This window comes from Wyeomyia smithii, chromosome 1 (assembly GCF_029784165.1).
Source record: "Wyeomyia smithii strain HCP4-BCI-WySm-NY-G18 chromosome 1, ASM2978416v1, whole genome shotgun sequence".
NCBI lineage: Eukaryota > Metazoa > Arthropoda > Insecta > Diptera > Culicidae > Wyeomyia > Wyeomyia smithii.
The window spans coordinates 92,656,257-92,677,223 of record NC_073694.1 but is presented as its reverse complement, the minus strand read 5'-3'; the positions used below and the strand labels follow the sequence as shown (position 1 = coordinate 92,677,223).

At 42.5% G+C, this 20,967-nt stretch overlaps 1 protein-coding gene across 2 annotated transcripts in view; it reads left to right on the top strand.

Moving 5' to 3' along the window:
* The window catches only part of LOC129718610 (cell division cycle and apoptosis regulator protein 1-like), a 398,517-nt gene that overhangs the window by 108,428 nt on the left and 269,122 nt on the right, over positions 1 to 20,967 (top strand). For both annotated transcript variants that reach the window (XM_055669541.1, XM_055669542.1), the window contains exon 3: positions 20,749 to 20,933. In XM_055669541.1, coding sequence (XP_055525516.1) covers positions 20,749 to 20,933 — 185 coding nt within the window. The remainder of the gene's footprint in view (positions 1 to 20,748; positions 20,934 to 20,967) is intronic.

Below are 20,967 nucleotides of genomic sequence, written 5' to 3'. Positions count from 1 at the left end.
ACCTATGTTGCCAGCTGAGACGACTCCAATGAATGCGTTAACTACATCACAAAAAATCAACTGATTGATACTTTTTCAAATGTTTTTGTATCTTTGAGAAATTTACTCACTTTACCCATTAGTGTAACAAGTGGTGTTCTTTGAGCTCCTGGAAAAGACATACAATGAAAGCGCAGGAGACACATCCACAGTTCGATGAGCACTACAGCGCGAGAAGTGTTGGGTACAACTGCGGCAGCTGCGTCCAATGAGTGGTTTGACGCTGGGTGCCAGCGAGTGACGGAGGAGAAGAACCGCGCCAGGGGTCACATGTTGGCCACGGCTGTGACTCGTCAGAGCGTGGGTAGATATCGAGATGCTAGAGCCGCTGAAAAGAGACTCCATCGCCGGAAGAAACGACAGCATTGGGAGCGTCTTCTTGCGGAGGCGGAAGGTTGCTTCTCCAGGCACGATGCGAGGAGCTTCTACAAGAAGGTCAACGGAATTAGGAATCGAAACGTGTCAGCTCCTGTCATGTGCAACGATAGGGAGGGGAACCTGATAACCGATAAAACAGAGGTGGCCAGGCGTTGGAAGGAACACTTCAGTGTGCTGTTGAATGGTGAGGAAAACAGTGGAATCGAAAGGAGCAGGATGACTATTGAGGATGATGGTCAAGCTGTGGATCCACCATCCATGGACGAGGTGAAGAAAGCAGTGAAAGAGCTGAGAAACTGCAAGGCAGCTGGGAAGGCCGGCATTCCCGCCGAACTCTTCAAAGTCGGGAGCGAACAGCTGTATCGTGCCATCCATCGGATCATGCTGAGAGTGGTCTGGTCTGTGGACTGGTTGGAGGGTCTCATATGCCCGATCTACAAAAAAGGTCATTGCCTGGACTGTAGCAATTATCGGGGCATAACTCTTCTCAATACCGTGTACAAAATTCTCTCCCGCATCCTGTTCCACAGACTGAGGCCGTTGCAGGAGACCTTTGTTGCCGAGTACCAATGCGGTTTTCGAGGGGGACGCTCCACGACGGACCAAATGTTTACCTTGCGACAAATCCTCGAAAATTTTCGAGAATTCAACTTACATGCGCACCATCTGTTAATAGACTTCAGGGCAGCGTACGATTCAGTTAAGAGAAATGAGTTATGGCGGATCATGCTCGAACATGGCTTCCCAACAAAGCTGATTAGGTTCATACGTGCCACCCTTGAAGGTTCTACATCAAGCGTCAGGATAGCCGGTGAGATATCGGACCCTTTCATGACGTTAGATGATTTGAAGCAGGGTGATGGGCTGTCGAACTTATTGTTCAACATCGCATTGGAAGGTGCTATACGGAGAGCTGGTGTGCAGAGAAGCGGCACCATCATTACGAAATCGCACATGCTTCTAGGTGGTCCCCGTGGTTCTGTGGTTAGCGATGTCGGTCGGCTAGCTCTCCCACACGGTTGTGATATTGGGTTCGATTCCCGATCAGGTCGAGGAACTTTTCGAGCGAAAAATTTTCTCGACTCTGCACTGGGGCACGGTGTGTCGTTGTACTTATCCTACAACATGCAAAATGTGCCGAAAAACAATATCGATAACGAATTCTCTCAACTAATCTAGTTGATCGAGACCGCATTAGCCCCAGGCTAGCGTGCGATATTGTTGTTTGTTCTAGGTTTTGCGGATGATATCGACATTATTGGTATTAATCGTAGAGCAGTGGAAGAGGCTTTCGGACCTCTCAGGCGAGAAGCTGCGAGATTAGGGCTTGTCATAAACTCTGCCTAAACGAAAAACAAGGTGGCTGGCAGAGTGCGTGGTAGTCCGTTGGAGGTTGGTGCTGCGGTGGTGCTAGATGGGGAAGCATTTGAAGTAGTCGACGAACTTATTTACCTGGGAACATCAGTGACATGTGACAACGAGGTTAGCCGTGGGATAAAGAGGCGGATAGCAGCCGCAAACAGGGCCTTTTACGGATTACGTAACCAGCTAAGGTCCCGCAGTCTTCAAATTCGAACTAAACTTGCACTCTATAAGACACTGATTCTTCCGGTGGCTCTCTACGGCCTTGAATCATGGACGCTGAAAAAGGCTGATCGGCTAGCTCTTGGTGTTTTTGAGCGTAGGGTTTTTTTTTCAAACCTTGGCGGCAAACTAGAAAATGCTGTTTGGCGCAGACGCATGAACCATTAAGTGTACCAGGCATACAACTCGGCGGATATAGTCAAGCGGATAAAACACAGCAGGCTTCAGTGGGCTGGGCATGTAGCGAGAATGCCGGATGAGCGTCAAGCGAAGGCTATATTTAGCAGGAATCCCGATAGAGGTCGTCGACTTCGGGGTAGACCCCGCACTCGTTGGATGTGTGCTGTCGACGAGGATGCACGCGAAATAGGTGTTAGGGGCGATTGGAGGATAGCAGCCCAAGACCGAGTGACATGGCGACGTATTCTGGATTCGGCACTGGATTGATAATCGGTCTGTCGCCTTAAAAGTAAAGTAAAGTAAAGTAAGTAAGTAACAAGTGGCGAGAGAAGTTTCTCAAAATTAAAACTTATAAAGACGTAACTACGATCGACCATGTCGCAAGAACGTTTGTGTGGCTTGGCGATAATATCGATAGAAAGACAGGTGCTTCAAGAAATTGATATGTCGGAAACGATAAAAAAAATTCCAACATTGAAAGCATGAAAAGGTAATTTTTGAATTGTTAACACAACACATGCTGTCTAATCAAATTTTCGAGTCTATAGAAAATGCGTTTCATATAAAATAAAAACTTGAGGGGGGGGGGGCGGCAAAATCAGTCTTCGCCTGCAGCTCAAATCAGCCTTCGTTCGCCCCTGCTTCTCGATTACGGAAATATCCATATTGATGGATTATTCGGTCATTTTTGCTAGAAGTTGCCATTTAGCAATTCAAAATGGTTTAGGTTTAAATTAGTTTATTTGACACGGCACGATACATTTTCTGTTTTACTCAGCCAAGTACAATTCGTATTAATTCTACGTTAGCAGGGAAAAGAGGGAGGCCTTTTCTTTATTCTCGCGGCCGACTACGAGCTAGTGGGGATTTAAGGTGAGAGGAGGGGAGATACAATTTTGACTTAAAATTATTTTGGAACTTCGTTTTCAACTGGTAGAGCAATTGTATTCTTGTTTGTTGTGGGTTCAAAATATTTGTGTAAGCATAGATGCGGGCTCTTCGTTTCCGTGTCTTCAGCATAGCATATTTGTATCCTTAATCTGACAAATAGACAAAGAAAATTTTAAATTTTAATGTCAGCGTTTTTCAGAAAGCAGTATAGCTGTGTCATGTACTGGAGATCACCGCTTCCCAGAATGTCTCTAACGGGTACGTTCGGTTGTTTTCCTCGGGCCCGAAGGGAATCTATAAGCTCGGACCTAACACCACAGTATTCGGTACACGACCAAACAACATGCTCGATGTCATGGTAGCCATCGCCACAAACGCAGTGATTACTGTCTACAAGCCCTATACGAAAGAGATGCGTGTTTAACGTGTAGTGATTGGACATAAGTCTGGACATCACGCGAATGAAGTCCCGACCGACATCCAACCCCTTGAACCATGCTTTCGTCGATACCTTAGGAAAAATGGAATGTAGCCACCGTCCCAGTTCATCTGAGTTCCATGATGATTGCCAACTGTTGAGTGTTCTCTGACGCAAAATGCTATAAAATTCATCATAAGCAATTGGTCTTTCATAAATATCGCCATCAATAGCACCCACCTTAGCAAAAGAGTCAGCCTTTTCATTACCCGGAATCGAGCAATGAGAAGGGACCCACGCTAAGGTAACCCGGTAATTTTTATCTGTTAAAGCACTTAAAAACCGCCGTATTTTCCCCAGGAAATACGGGGTGTGCTTCACAGGCTTCATCGATCGCAGAGCCTCAATGGCACTGAGACTATCTGTGAAGATGAAGTAGTGGTCTGTGGGTAGGGTTTCGATGATTCCAAGAGAGTACTGAATAGCAGCAAGTTCTGCGACGTACACGGAAGCAGGAGCATCGAGTTTGTAGGAGGCGGTAAAATTTTCGTGGAAAACACCGAAGCCAGTGGACTCATCTAGATTAGATCCGTCAGTGTAAAACCTTTTATCATAACTAACATGTTTAAACTTATTCGAAAAAATCTTAGGGATCTCTTGGGGTCGCAATTGATCCGGGATACCAGAAATGTCTTGTTTCATGGTGGTGTCGAAGAATATAGCATTATTAGAAGTATCTAAAAGTGCGACATTGGAGGAATCGTATGAAGAAGGATTAATATCTTGAGCCATATAGTCAAAATATAAAGTCATAAATCTGGATTGAGATTGAAGGTCGACCAACCTCTCGAAATTTTCAATTACTAATGGGTTCATAACTCTGCATCGAATTAGCAACCGGTAAGAGAGATTCCAAAAACGATGTTTCAACGGAAGAATACCCGCTAACACTTCAAGACTCATCGTATGGGTCGACTGCATGCAACCCAAGGCAATACGCAAACAACGATATTGTATTCTCTCTAATTTTATAATGTGCGTGTTCGCGGCGGAGCGAAAGCAGAAACAGCCGTACTCAAGAACTGGCAATATCGTTGTTTGGTAAAGCCTTAGAAGGTCTCCTGGGTGGGCTCCCCACCAGGTTCCGGTAATCGTACGAAGAAAATTAATCCTCTGTTGGCATTTTCGTGTCAGATACCTAATATGACAAGCCCAGGTGCATTTAGAGTCGAACCAGACCCCGAGATATTTAGCGACTAAAACCTGAGAGATCGTTTTACCCGTTAGTAGGAGCTGCAGCTGAGCTGGGTTATGCTTCCTAGAAAAAACGACCAACTCAGTTTTCTCCGGAGAGAATTCGATACCCAGCTTAAGAGCCCATTCAGACAAATTGTCTAAGGTATCTTGCAATGGTCCTTGCAGATCGCTAGCCTCGCTACCAGTAATGGATACAACGCTATCGTCTGCAAGTTGCCTTAGCGTGCATGAATTTGCAAGACATTCATCGATGTCATTGACGTAAAAATTATATAAGAGAGGACTTAAACATGAGCCCTGGGGAAGGCCCATGTAACTAATTCGGGAAGTTGTCGAATCGCCATGTGAGAAATACATATGCTTTTCTGACAACAAATTGAGCAAAAAGTTATTCAGATTTAGTGAAAGTCCCTGCGAATGAAGTTTCGCGCTTAAAACTTCTACAGAGACAGAGTCAAAAGCCCCCTTAATATCCAAGAACGCAGAAGCCATTTGCTCTTTTCGAGCAAATGTGAGTTGAATTTCAGTAGAAAGCAACGCTAGGCAATCGTTCGTCCCTTTGCCCCGGCGAAAGCCAAATTGAGTATCTGAAAGCAAACCGTTTGTTTCGACCCATTTGTCTAACCGTAAGAGGATCATTTCTCCATTAATTTCCGGAGGCAAGAGAGCATCGCAATCGGCCTATATGAATTGTGATCAGAGGCAGGTTTCCCGGGTTTCCGAATAGCAATGACTTTTACCTCCCTCCAGTCATGCGGAACAATGTTTAGCTCAAGAAACTTGTTGAACAAGTCCAACAAGCGTCTTTTTGCAGAGTCGGGTAGATTCTTCAACAGGTTGAATTTTATTCTATCTAACCCTGGAGCCTTATTGTTGCACGACAGGAGAGCCATTGAAAATTCCAACATCGAAAATGGAGGCTCTTCCGTAGTTACTATAAACGCGTCGCGAAAGGTTTTCTGTTCCGGTACAGAATCCGGACAGACCTTTTTGGCAAAATCGAGTATCCAGCGATCTGAATACTCCTCACTCTCATTCGAAACGTCACGGTTCCGCATGTGCCTGGCGGTATCCCAAAGAGTGCTCATCGCTGTTTCCCTCGACAACGCGTTTACGAACCGCCGCCAGTACCCGCGTTTTTTCGCCTTTACTAAGCTCTTCATCTGCCTGCCCAGTGCCTCGTACTTTCGTAGTAGGTTGACAGTGCCGTACTCCCGGTAGTCCTTATACGCCGCGGACCTTCGCGCGTACAGCTCAGAGCACTCTTTGTCCCACCATTTGTCTAATCGTTACCCCGGGTATCGGTTCCGTCTGAGCTTGCGTCGCGGCGTCGATTATCAAGCCAGCTAAGAACGCGTATTCTTCCTCCGGAGGAAGTTCCTCGTGAGTCTCGATAGATTCCGCTGTAATAGACTCATAACGCTTCCAATCAATATTACGTGTAAGGTCGTAGGAAATATTGATTGGGTTCGGGGGAGTTGAACCATTAGCAATTGATATAACGATTGGAAGATGATCACTACCGTGGGGATCGTTGATTACTTTCCACTGGCAATCTAACGCAAGTGATGTCGAGCAGAGGGATAGGTCAAGCACGCTTTCACGTGCTGGAGGATTAGGTACACGTGTCGCTTCCCCAGTATTCAAAAGTGTCATATTGAAGTCGTCGATCAAGTTACAAATTAAAGAAGATCGGTTGTCGTCGTACAGCGACCCCCATAGCGAACAGTGAGAGTTAAAATCTCCCAAAATCATAAAAGGTGCGGGAAGCAATTCTGCTATATCAAGGAGTTGCTTCTGTTCAATCCGCGCGGATGGGGGGATATATAACGAAACAAGGCAAAGGTCTTTTCCATTCAAATTCGTTTGAATGGCAACAACTTCAATATTCGAGATCGAGGGGAGGTCGATTCTGAAAAAAGAATAGCACTTTTTGATCCCTAAAAGTACCCCTCCACCGTGTGAGTCTCGATCTCGACGAATGATGTTAAAATCGTGGAAATTAAGTTGGTCATTTGAATTAAGAAAAGTTTCACAAAGCGCGAACGCATCACAATTGTATGTGTTTATCAAATGTGAAAATAAATCAAATTTGGGGATGATACTTCTGCAGTTCCACTGTAACACAGTGACAAAATTCCTAACCTCTTTCAACGTATTAGTCATCGAAAGATACGATAGCTGAAATGAGGGGCCAAGTTGCTGTGAGTTGCTTCAAAAAGGTTTTCACTGTTGGGAGAAGGGCAAGAAGAATGTTTTGAAGGGGATCTGGTATGTTGAATGTTTTAAATATCCAGTCCACAATATCAGAGAATTTTATGAACCCTGTTTCTTTTATGTCTTCTGATCGAGAAATGGGTGCACGAGGGGTTTTTGGTGCCCCAGGAAGCGGTGGGTACTCCTGGTTTGATTTGAAATTAAAACCGGGGGGTACTTGCTTCGGTTTTTCTTCACCGCTTCCTTTTTGTGTTGTCTTATTGGTCATTCCGCTAGGGGTTATCTTACGACCTTTACGAGAAAGATTAGGAGAGTTGAGCATTCTCCTCTTCCTAGATCCCTCTGGCAAGGCATAGGAACACCCTTCGACGGGATCGTCAGATGTACCCTCATCGGTTGGCAAAAAGGAAAAGATGTTTCCTGTCGAGGGTGGCTCAGCCCTCTTAAGCATTTCTGCAAAAGAGCGCTTTGATCGTTCCTTAAGGGAACGCTTAATTTTTTCCTCGCGCTGTTTGTACGCGGGACATGCCGGAAGGTCATGCCGAGTTCCCTCGCAATAAAGACACTTTTCAGTATCCCCACTGCAAGCGTTCTCAGCATGATTGCCTCCGCACTTGCTACAGCGTGCCTTGTTGCAGCAGTAGGTGGCTGTGTGACCTAACTGCTTACAGTTTTGGCAATGCATGACCCGCGGTACGAACAGGCGTACAGGTAGACGAACCCTGTCCAAGCGGACGTAGTTCGGCAGCGCGGATCCGGCGAATGTTACTCGGAAGGAATCCGAAGGGAGGAATTTCTTCTTCCCTTCTTCGATGGATACTGAATGCAATTGCTTGCAATCCAGTATCTTTACACTTTGCATCAAGGGGTTTTTAAAACAGCCAACTCCATGACGCAAAATGTCATCGACAGTGAGATTCCCCTCGGTAACCACACCGTCGATTTCTACATCCTTGGCAGGGATGTACACGCGATACTCTCTCGTGGAGAGCTCGTAGCCAGCAATTTCGTTTGCTTGCTTCAAGCTACTCACGACAACTCGCAGTTTGTTCGGCCTCACCTTCGTAATCTCGGTTACGGCCGAAAAATGTTTTGCCAGGTCTTTGCCAATTTGAATAATATTCAATGGCTTCTTTATGGGCCGGAAAAAACAACGTAGGGACCGCCAGCGGCATCTGGGTAAGCTTTTACCCGTACTTCCGGTACTCTTGGTACAGGACTTGGCAAAGGGGAGGGCACAGGGGAAGGTAGGGGTGAGCTGATGGGAGAAATTTCAATTTCTTCCCCGTTTGTTTCCACCTCCAGGAAAAGTTGCACCTGCATGTCGTCCATTTTGCGGGAGCGTTACGCTCTACCGCACACAAACGATAAATATTCGAATATGGGGGGGGGGGGGTTCAAGTAGTTGATGTTAAATTTTAAAAACAATTTTTCAATCTACAATGGATCAAATAAAAAAAAGACAGTAATACTAATTCTAATAACAATAGTAATAATAATAATAATAATAATTATAGTAATAATATTAATAATAACAATAATAATATCAATAATAATATTAATAATAATATTATAACATAGTAATAATATTGATAATAATAGTAAAAATTCTAAAGGTAATACTTCACCGAACGTCTAAGTCACGACCTCACGGCTGATAGTAGAATTAATCGAGCGTCTCCGCAGAACAAACAATGACGATCCAGCTTCGTGTTGAGACGCAGTGGCCGTGTCCTACACGCGACCTTGTAGATGCCACTTGTAGTTGACTTCCACTCGCTCGATCGTATGATGGTCCGTGCTGCTAGCGGGGTAACAGCGGTGCGGGAGAATTATTCTTGCTGATATATCAGCTGCGTATCGAATCACTGGCTGGGTAGCCTGCCCCTACCAGTGTGCAGATGTTTCTGCCGATATATAACAGGCTATTGTTATCGCGCAGCACAAGAACTAATCGACAAAAAAACACCCGTACGATAACTCGTGTATTGTTATTTTGCGAACTCAAACGGAGATAAACAATTTGCGTCTAATCGAGACGAAAGCAAAACAACGAATGATGAATTCAAAATGGTGCCTGAGGTCAATTGTTAGCTCATTGCATTATTCTGGTTCCAGAGATACTCATATTGAATGGTATTTGGTTATTTTAGGCTGTTTTTCACAAACTGGAAGTCGCCATCTTGGATTTCAAAATAGTATTTAAGATAATTTCTGGCCTCTGAGCGTCATTCTGGTTGAAGAAACACCCATATTGGGTGTTATTCGATCATTTTCGGCTGTTTCCCAGGAACCGGAAGTCGCCAACCTAGAATCCATGTATAATTCAGCTGCTGTGTATCATTCTAGATCCGGAGATACTCATGTTAGACGGAAATCGGCCATTTCTGGCTGTTTTCCAGAAACTACAATTCATAATGGTCTCTGTGGTTAATTTTTAGCTTCTTGCAACATTCAAGGTCCGGAGATACTCATATTGGGTGGTATTTGGTCATTTTCTGTCATCTGGCCGTAATTCTGGTTCCGAAAACATTCATATTGAATGGTATTTGGTCATTTCTGGCTGTTTGCCAGACACCGGAAGTCACCATCTTAAAATTCAAGTTTGTCTTTGTGATCAATTTTAAGCGTCTGTGCATCTTTCTGGTTCCGTAGATACTCATATTTAATGGGAATCGTCCATTTCAGGCTGTTTTCCAAAATCGGAAGTTGCCATCTTACAATTCAAAATGTTGTCTGAAGTCGATTTGTGGCTCCAGTGCATCATTACGTTTCCGGAAATACCCATATTGGGTGGTATTTGGTCGTTTATCGCTGTTTTTCCAGAACCGGAAGTCGCCATTTTGGATTTCTAAATGGCATTTGGAGACAATTTCTGGATTTTGAAAGTCAAACTGGTTAAAGAAACACTCGTATTGGGTGGTATTTGGTCATTTTCAGCTGTTTTTCAGAAACCGGAAGTCGCCATCTTAGAATTTAAAATGCTATCTGTGGTCGATTTAAGCTCCTGTGTATCATTCTAGATCCGGATATTATATTTGGTGGAAATTGGCCATTTTCGGCTGTTTTCCAGAAACCAGAAGTTGCCATCTTACAATCCAAAATGTTGCCTGAGGTCGATTATGGAACATATTTCTCACCACTGAAAATATTCACCTGCCAAATATGGTTTCATTTTGTTGATTAGCTCTCGAGATTTCTGCTCATCTCGAGAGCTAATTGGTGCTTATTTCGTATGGAACCCCTCCCTTCCAGAAAAGGGAGGGGCGTCCAACGCAAGATGTGTAGAAATTTGTGCAGAAACATGTGCTTCCAGAAGAGGGAGGGGCGTTGAACCATTATGGACATATTTGTTACCTCTAAACAAAAATAACATACCAAATTTGGTTGTATTTTCTTGATTGGTTCTTGAGCTGTGCGAAATTTGTGTTTCATTTGTGTGGGACCCCTCCTTTATAGAAAAGGGAGGGGTGTCAAGCCATTATGCACATATTTGTTACCTCTAAATACATTCACCCGCAAATTTAGTTCCATTTAGTTGGTTAGCTCTCGAGATTAGCAAAAATTTGCGTTTCTTTTGTATGGAACCCCTCCCTTCCAGAAAAGAGAGGGGCGTCCAACTATTATGGACATATTTGTTACCTCTTGAAAATTCGGTTTTATTTGCTTGGTTTGTTCTTGAGTTGTGCAGAAATTTATGTTTCATTTGTATGGGACCTAACGAGTGAATATACATTTATTGGATTGAAGCGTTCATGTAAATCTATTTTTACAGTTAAAAGTTTGAATGAGAAAGGCTGGGTCTGACCGCTAGGTGGATTAATATAAGTTTTTAGTATAGAATCTCAAATTCAAGTATCTCAATATTTTAATTTTTTTTTGAAAATCATTCCTCCGGAACTTTCCTCTATCTCGGTTTTTTATTCAGATTTGTCGATTTATTGAAAACTTAACCCCTTTTCAAATGTTAATACATATAAATTTTAAAAAAATATGCAAGTTACTTAGGGTACTAAGACTTACAAACCCGCAAAGTTCCATTGAATTCTGAAAAGCTACTACCAACTCCTCAGTCGAGTTGGCGCGAAACCCTTCTCATCTTTATCGAATTTTTGAAAAACCGTAATGATTTGTTTGCTTTTTATAATTTTTTTTTTGTGTTTTTGAGCGACTTCGTGTTTTACTCGGATTATTTAGAACAATATTTTTGTTAATCATTTATTTGAAGTGTCGGTTTAACTTAATTTAGGGACCTTGAAAAAATTGCTAATACATTCTATTGGCCTCAGCTCGAAAATTTTGTATGGTCAAGATATCGAAGTTTTCCGAAGTTTTTGACGTAGAATTACGTCTTACGGCAACATATACAGGGGACCATTTTCATTACAGGGATCCAATTTCAAAAACCCAAAATATCGAGAGCGTCACAAAAATTGTCCATTTTCAACCGTTTTAAGCTCAGTCAGTTTCCAACCGATTTTCGTTATTTTTGCAGTAATCGATTGGAAATTCAACCAAGCACCCGTCCAAATGCAGAAAGTTGTAATATGATTGTTCGAACGATTGTACTATTGAAAATTGTCAAGCCTTGTCGAAACGCAAATGTCGACCTCTGATTGGTCGCACAATGCTTCTTTTCCTAACAAGGTCGACAGAATATACCTAGTTGACTAAGAATGCGCGCTTTGTGTTTTATGTATAATTCATTCCATGATTGTGATCGTTCCGGGCGCGTTGATACTTAAGCACCTGTCTATCTGGCGGCTGTTATAGAGTTTTCGGTAGCTGCAGAATTATTGGAAATGGCAGGAAATTCTACTAGAGAAACCGGGAGATCTAGAATCATCGGCGAATGGTTATCCAGAATGATGATAATTGAACAAACTTGCCAGTGTTGTTACTGTTGTGAAATATAATAGCACCTTTTGGTGCTCTTCAACTATGTGATTGAAGTAGTTAAAATTTTTAATCGTGTGTAACAGACGGAAAATCGCGAATTTCAGCATTTGCAAGCGAGGAAAAATTCAACATTGCCTCAAGAACGTGTTGGTGGCCCTGAGAAGGACCGGTTTTAATTTCTACTTGTTCTCGTGCTGGATGGCAGCAGATAAAAGAAATGCAGCACTTACGCTCTTGCGTCTTAAATTGAAACGGTTATATTTTGATACCTCAGCAGAATTTTAACCTTCATACTCATGTCTACCATCGGCAATGTCAAACACGCAATAATCTGCTTCCGTGCGACACTGGAACGGGAACATTTTCTTCAATCAAGCTGCGCAACACGACACAAAACATGTTATTTTGTTGCTTCAATGAGAGTGCTATCGGTCCGGCTCGACAGAATGTCCACAAGAAATTATTTTTGTACATCCGTGCTACGAAACTGAGGAAAAACTTTAGAAACTGAAAAAAGAGGTGGAGCTTATCAAATGATCGCTTTGAGCCAGAATGAAGTCACACATATTTTTCAAGTTATATCATTCCATTACGCACGAAAAATAATTCATTCCTTTTTTTATCCCTATATAAGAGCCTGTTTTAGTCGAAGCCGCTCATAATAGTTCTGAACAGCGACAACAGCAGTCCTCCCTTAGCAGTGCAGTGGGTACCATCGATAGCGGATAGCGGCCACAACTGTGGCATGGCTGCGGATAAGCGTAGCAGTTTCAGCGGATCTCAGCATCGATTGCAGCTGGGCCAGCAGATGCAGGTACAGCGGATACCAATGGCAGCGTATAGCGGCCACAACTGTGGCATGGCTACGGATAGCGGCCACAACTGTGGCATGGCTATGCATAGCGTAGCTGTTGCAGCGGGTATATCAGCATCGATAGTAGCAGTGTCAGCTGATGCAACGACACTCCCTTCACTAAAATGCTGTTTCAGTGTGGTAGCGGGAAGCATCAGCAGCAGGCTTGCATGAAGTGAATACATCAGCCAGCAACTTTCTCTAAGGCCTCTGCCATAGTAGACGCGAAAAGCGGCGCGAAACGATTCGCTCGGCCGTAGGTTAATGTACAGCTCTACTGATGGCTGTACATTAACCTACAGCCGAGCGAATCGGTTCACGTCGCTTTTCGCGTCTATTATGGCAGAGGCCTAATGGGAAAATTGTATCATTTTGTTCAACAGAATATTATTGTCGGTAATATTACAGAGATGCGATTGCGTAAATCCGATTTTGAATTAAACAATTGTTCTTTTGAGAACAAATAAAACACTTTTTTGAAGAGTTAATAGCTTTTGGTACTAATAGCAGTATAGTGACAGCCTCAGCGGTAGATGCAGATGCAGCCGGTACCTCCCTGAGGCCGATGTGGTAGTAAATGGGAGCAGCACGGCGAAACAGTTCGGGTTATGCTTAGACGCGCGTCATTTTTCGTTGTTGATATTCCCCACATGAAACGACGCGCTTTCGTATGATAGCGGTGGTACTAGCGGTAGATGCATTTGCCAACACTTCCTCCAGTAAAGCCGTGTCTAGTTTTCAATGTGAAAACACCTTTCTTATTGTGTTGACCGTGCGCCTTAGTCCTCACTATCAAGGTAACACAGAGATGTAAGATAAACACTACATCCTATGAAAAATTGAACAATTGTCCTTATAAGGACAACAAATGAATTAATGAAGATTTAATTTTTAAGTAGAATACTTCTCTCAGGAAGTTCGGCTACATAGGGATGTAAAATGGAAATCTAAAACTGAAAAAAGTGAAAAAAATTTCAAATGCTAATAAATCGGTTAGTTTTCGATGGATTTCCTTCGTTTTTGCAGCAATCGATTAGAAAATCTTCTATGATTCCTACCAAATGCATGAAATTGCAATTTTATCATTCGAATTATTGTACTATTGAAAATTCTTAAGCCTTGTCAAAACACAAAATTCGACCTCTGATTGGTCGTTATACCGCGCTTCCCCAAGCACGGTCGGCAGAGTTATGGACCTAGTAAATTGGGAATGCATCATTTGGCCTATATAAGAGCTTCATCAGATGATAAACAGACATTTCATCGGATATTAAATTGAACAACTGAAATTTGAAGAACAAATGAATATTCGGAGAGTTAATATTTTCTCGTTTTGCGCTATAATCTAAAATTAATTATCTTCATCTACATGCATACTCTGGCTATTATTACGTGTTTGCGTCGCTTAGTGTTTGGCTACGGTCATGCAGAACGCAAATAATTCGCGTTCTGCATAACCGTAGCCTTTGTTCCGTTCCCGTTCAATGATGTCGTATTAAATATGCATATTACAATTCGGCAGCACTTCAACTTCTCATTTCACAAAATTTAAAAATATTCAATGAACTTCATTCAAAATATCAAACAAAAAGAAATTACAATACTGCCAATGAACGGTCAACGTTTATTTACTAGAAAAAATGACTGACACGCAAGCAGCCGGGTTATCTTTCTTGTAAAAGTATTCTACTTCAACCTTGCGGTCGTGGCTTTGCATACAACCTTCTTGCGATTTTTTTTAACGTTGTAGAATGTGTTGAATCTATGGGATCGAATAGCAACGATTGTTGAAGCTACCAAATCGGCAACACTGCCGCTCATTAGTTTATCTATAATAAAGAGAAATAAAGACTTATTCATTCCGTTCTGTTAGCTACTAGTGCCCACACGCGTTTATACTTTTTCCTTGAAGAGCCCACGTTTCCGGTATTTCCTTTGGTTTGACAGGTTATGTGCACAGCTTTTGGGCCAGAGTGAAAAGTTTGCGGTCTGGAACGGTTTTTGAAATTCGCGAATTTTTTGTTTTTGTGTTTCGATGCAAAATTAAAATGGACTTTGCAAAAGTTGGTGTGATTCGACTGAACAACAGGAATTATCGTTCCTGGTCGTTTAAGGTTCATATGTTGTTGCGGAGAGAGGGTACGTGGAGCTACGTTGACCCAGGAGTACCGCCAACACCGATTACCAATGAGTGGAAAGAAGCAGATTCCAAGGCGATGGCGACCATCGCGCTGTTGGTGGAAGATAACCAACATAACTTCATCATGGCGAAAACGTCCGCAAAAGCCATGTGGGATGCACTCAAATCGCATCATCATCAAGCGACGTTAACAGGAAAAGTGTCCTTACTGAAGGAAATCTGCAATGCTCAATACAAGGAAGGGGAAAACATGGAAGATTTCCTTTTCGGAATTGAGGAGTTGTACGCGCGACTGGAAAACGCTGGTGAAAAACTTTCGGAATACATGCAAGTAGCGATGATGTTAACGTGCCCTTCCGAGTCGTTTTGACAGCCTCACGACGGCTCTTGAGAGTCGCTCCGATCAAGAGCTCACGATGCAACTTGTTCGAACCAAACTCATCGAGGAGAGTGAAAAATTATATGGTGGGAATCATCTCGAAGAGCTTGTGCTGAAAGCTAGCAGCGCTGCCAAACCTGCAGTATCGTGTTTTTTCTGTGGTAAAACAGGACATAAAAAGAGAAACTGCAGAGAGTTTCTAGCACAAAAGCGCGATAGTAGTGGTGAGCAGAGTAATTCCAAATCGAATCAAAACCAGAAAGCAAGAAAAGTGCGCGAAGATGACAAAATATCGTTTACGTTTATGGTGCGTCGCGAGAGAAATGAGAGAAGCAGTCCGTGTTCGTGGTTGATCGACTCGGGTGCGACTTCGCATATGTGTATAGATAAGAGTGCGTTCACTGAATTACAAACTGAAACCGGTTCGCGTTCGAATGTTATAGTCGCCGACGGCACCGAAAATCGAGTCGAAGGTGTGGGAAATTGTTTAATCGTTTGCGAAGATGGTAGCGGTGAATCAGTGAATATAACACTAACGGGTGTGTTATACGTTCCTACATTGGAAAGCAATATGATATCAGTCAGTAGACTTGCATCGAAAGGTGTACTAGCGTTTTTCGACAAGGCTGGTTGCAAGCTCATGTATGGGAGCACAACAGTTGCAATCGGAGACCGAAAAAGTGATATGTATTGGATACGCGAAGCGGTTGATCGTGTGGCAAAAACCGAACAACGTCAACATACTAAAAACTGCCAACATACTTGGCACCGGCGCCTAGGGCATCGCGACCAGAACGTAGTGCAAGTTATAAAACGTAACGGTTTGGCTACGGGAATGAATGTAGAAAATTGCGGCATTGAATGTACGTGCAAATGTTGTGTCGAGTGCAAAATGGTTCGTCCACCTTTTCCGCAAGTGGCCGAGAAAACATCACGAGAGGTACTGGATATTGTTCACAGTGACGTTTGTGGGCCGTTGGAAGTCACACCAGGTGGATGTCGCTACTACTTAACGATGATAGACGACCATAGCCGGTATGCATATGTGTTTTTCTTGAAGGAGAAATCCGAGGTGGAAATGAAAATTCGAGAATATGTTCGTTTGGTCGAAAATCAGTTTGGACGTAAACCTCGTGCCATACGCTCGGACCAAGGAGGAGAATACTCCAGCAGGGTATTGCGACAATTTTACCAGGAAGAAGGCATACGTGCAGAGTATACCGCTGCATATTCGCCCCAGCAGAACGGGATATCCGAACGAAAAAACCGAGCGCTGAGTGAAATGGCTCGATGTTTGTTATCGGATTCTGGACTGCACAAACGGTTTTGGGCTGAAGCTGTAAATACAGCTTGTTATATACAAAATCGATTGCCAACATCGTCGATATCAAAAACACCTTTCGAGGTTTGGTTCGGCCGAAAACCTGATCTCAAACATTTTCGTTTATTTGGTTGTACAGCGTATGTTCTGATCCCGTCAGTGAAACGCAAAAAATTAGATGCAAGGGCCGTAAAAATGACATTTGTCGGTTATTCCACCGAACACAAAGCTTACCGACTATTGGATACAAGAACCGGTGAGATTAAAATCAGTAGAGATGTTCGCTTTCTAGAGCTTGAGGAAGAGAGTTCGGAAAAAAGAGAAGACGTTCAATCCTCTGTTGCACCCGTCGAAGCTGTTGAGGTGATATTAAATGAAACACCTAATTCAGGTGCAAGGAACTATGATCCTGAATCGGACGAAGAGTTTTATGGTTGGGATGAGAATGATGCAGAAATCCGGATAAACGACGAGGCAGAAGAATTGCCGGTAGTGGAGCCTATTCGCCGATCTGAAAGAGCTACAGCAGGAGTTCCACCCACACGTTATCGCGCGGAAGCGAATTCAGTGAAACATGATGCAGTAGAACCTCGTTCGTTTCGTGAAGCAATGTCGAGTCCACGATGCACCGAATGGAAATCCGCAATGGACGAAGAAATGAAATCTCACCAAGAAAATAAAACATGGCAGCTAGTGGAACCACCACCTAATCGGAAAATAATACGATGTAAGTGGATTTTCAAATGCAAAGAGGATGAAAACGGCGATATAGTTCGGTACAAAGCGCGGTTGGTTGTGCAGGGATTCTGTCAAAAATTTGGGACAGATTACGATCACGTCTTTGCCCCCGTAGTACGACAGACTACGTTCAGAACCATGTTGACAGTCGCTAGTCGCAGAAAGATGCTAGTCAAACACATCGACATCAAAACCGCCTATTTATACGGACAATTGCAGGAACAAATATTCATGAGCCAACCTCCTGGCTACGAACAAAGTGACCGAAAGCTAGTTTGTCATTTGAGGCGCAGTTTATACGGGCTCAAGCAGGCCGCACGAGTCTGGAATAAACGGATCGACGAAGTGCTTAAATCATTAGGATTTCACCAGTCAGAAGCTGACCCTTGCCTATAAAAACGAGAAATATTTTTTTTGTTGTTATACGTGGACGATGTTATTATTATATGCAACACGGAGGATGAATTTGCTAAAATTGTTCAGGGCTTGAGTGATAACTTCAAAATTACCATTCTAGGCGATTTAAAACTGTTTCTTGGAATCCAAGTTCGTTTGGTAGGTGGGCAATATCGTATAAACCAGAATGTTTATCTAACGCGAATTTTAGAAAAATTCGGGATGCTTTCATCCAAAACATCGAAAATTCCAATGGATCCCGGCTTTCTTCAACGTAAGGAGGAGGATAGCATCAAATTGGAAACTGTAGAGCATTATCAAAGTCTCATTGGTGCCTTATTATACGTTGCCGTGAACAGCCGACCGGACATATCGATGGCTACTTCTATTCTAGGTCGACGAGTGAAAAATCCATCACAGGCCGATTGGAACGAGGCGAAACGCGTGCTCCGCTATTTAAAGGGCACAGCAGATATGGAACTGCAACTTGGATATGACGACCGAGAACTTGTGTGCTGGGTGGATGCAGACTGGGCAGGTGACGTAAGTGATCGCAAGTCTAGTTCTGCATACGTATTAAAATTCGGTGGAGGTGTGATCGGGTGGGGTTGCCGAAAGCAGAAATGTGTTGCTTTGTCCAGCACTGAAGCTGAATATATTGCTCTCGCGGAATGCCTCCAGGAACTTCAATGGATCCTCAAATTGTTGGCAGATATAGGCGAGCAGTTGAAACTTCCAATTATGGTGATGGAAGACAATCAGAGCTGCATTGCTCTCACGCAGCCAGATCGAGCACAGGAAAAATCGAAGCACATTGACACGAAATGCAGTTTTGTGAAGCAGATGGTGAGCGATGGCGTTATACAGATGCAGTATTGTCCAACCGAGTTCATGGAAGCCGATCTGTTGACAAAACCACTTCAAGCGGTAAAGTTGCAGATGTTGCGGAAGGCGATTGGCATCAATTCCATCTACGTTAAGGAGGAGTGTTGAACCTATGGGATCGAATAGCAACGATTGTTGAAGCTACCAAATCGGCAACACTGCCGCTCATTAGTTTATCTATAATAAAGAGAAATAAAGACTTATTCATTCCGTTCTGTTAGCTACTAGTGACCACACGCGTTTATACTTTTTCCTTGAAGAGCCCACGTTTCCGGTATTTCCTTTGGTTTAACAGAATGGTATAACTGGAAATAATTTTTCCAGTTATCCCATTCCACAACGTGCGAAAAATCTATGTCAGAGCGGATGTCGCGCGCTTTCTGGACCATGAAGCATTTATGCGATAATTGAATGAAATTTGCAACAGCAGCAACCAGCCTAAACTGCAACTTTGATTGCAGTTTGATGCTGCTGCAATTGCGCAGAAGTGTGATGTATATTACGATTCATTGATACTGTGCATCACTAGCGGTATATGCGAAACAAATCCGATTTCAAACAGAAAAGTTCAGCAAGTTCTGCTCACGGTGATGAGTCCGTTTTAGAAAATTCAGAACACTTCATTAACATGGATGTATCGTCTTGAAGAAGACGGTTATTGCTCGACATCACAGCAGAATTTTCACCTTCATACTAATGTCTACCGTCGGCAGTATCAAACACGCAATAATCTGCTTCCATGCGACACGGGGAAGGAAACATTTTTTCCTTCCAAGCCGTGCAACACAACACAATACATGTTATTTTGTTGCCTTCATGAGAGTGCTATCGGTCCGGCTCGACAGAATGTCCACAAGAAATCATTTTTTGTACATCCGTGCTATGAAACTGAGGAAAAACTTGAAAACTGAAAATAAAGGTGGAGCTTATTGAATGATCGCTCTGAGCCAGAATGAATGAAATGTATTTTTTTTTCGAACGTTGTAGAATGGTATAACTGGAAATAATTTAGTCACACCTATTTTTCCAGTTATTCCATTCCATTCCATTAAAGCAAAAATAATATACGAAACATATACGGAAAAATATATCGCTTCACACCATCAAAATGATTGATCCTAATCGAGTGTATTTCCAAAGCTATTGCAAAAAAATATTGACATAAGACAGGCTGTCGTAATTCTACGTTAACCTTGCGGTCGTTTCTTATAAAAGATCTCGACGGTTCATGCATTTCTAATACATTTTTTTCATCGGTTAAACAATTAGGTAAAACTTGGACCACTGTTTGGTGTCTTCTTCCCAAAATCTGATTGAGGTTAAATTTTGCAAGTAGGCTTTTTCTCGAGAAGATAAAGCTTTTGAGTCCTACCGCTAAACGAAATGCGACATCTGAGATTGCGGGTTCGTATCCCTTTTGGACGAAGGAAATTTTTTCTAAGTCTAAATCACATCATCAGCCCGTGTTAATTGTTCGCATCCTCGAAACAATCACATACATTGCCTACTTTGAAACTTGAAATTCGACGGTCAGAATTTCCCCATAACAGAAGCATTGGAAGCTCAACGGCAAGTTAACAACAACAAAAAAGTAAAAGAAACAAGAAAGCGTCATAAAGCGAAGTTTGCGAACGATTTGGCGATAAAAAGAGCGAAAATTGTGCTGGACTATATGTAGAAACTTGTCAGAGTCGATAACAGCTGAATATAATTTTCATAGTTTTCTTTTCCTTATTTCCAAAAATAAAACCACAGGAAAATGTAAGAAATATTGTTGGGAAAACCAGGATAAAGCGAGAAATCAAAACTTGATTTTGAGTGGTCATCTTGTTATACGTTTGTATTTCCTTTTTAATGCAATCATTTTATATCCTAAAATTTACAAGCCTTTTCCACAAATCAATAGATTTTTTTGCTTCTTAGTCAAGTAGAACAAAATCTATTATTTTTTATGGAAATCAAAGTTTTTGAGATGGTATTTTTCCAAAATGTTACCGGCTAAAACATATACACTCTTCTTGAAAATATCGGTTGTGTAAAAATGGCCCGAATCCCAGTAAAACAGTCAAGTATTTATGCGCAATTACGAAGTTTCATTCTAATGTTTTGTTCATTAAGTATTTTTCCGTGGAGTTGCTCTATTGAATAATATTATTACTATTTTCGTTTACAGAATGATGATCGGCGCCGTCGTCGTGACGATCGAGACGTTGATCGCCACAGAGACAAACAACGTGATCGCACACCTGAACGCAAAGAACGTGAAAGAAGTCCAGTTAGGAAACAATCTCCGAAACGTAGAAAGGTTCGCCCTGCTCCACGTTACATGGTACAAATGCCAAAGCAACTTCTTACTCAGTAAGTTTTTAGTTTAATTGATATAGTATTGAAA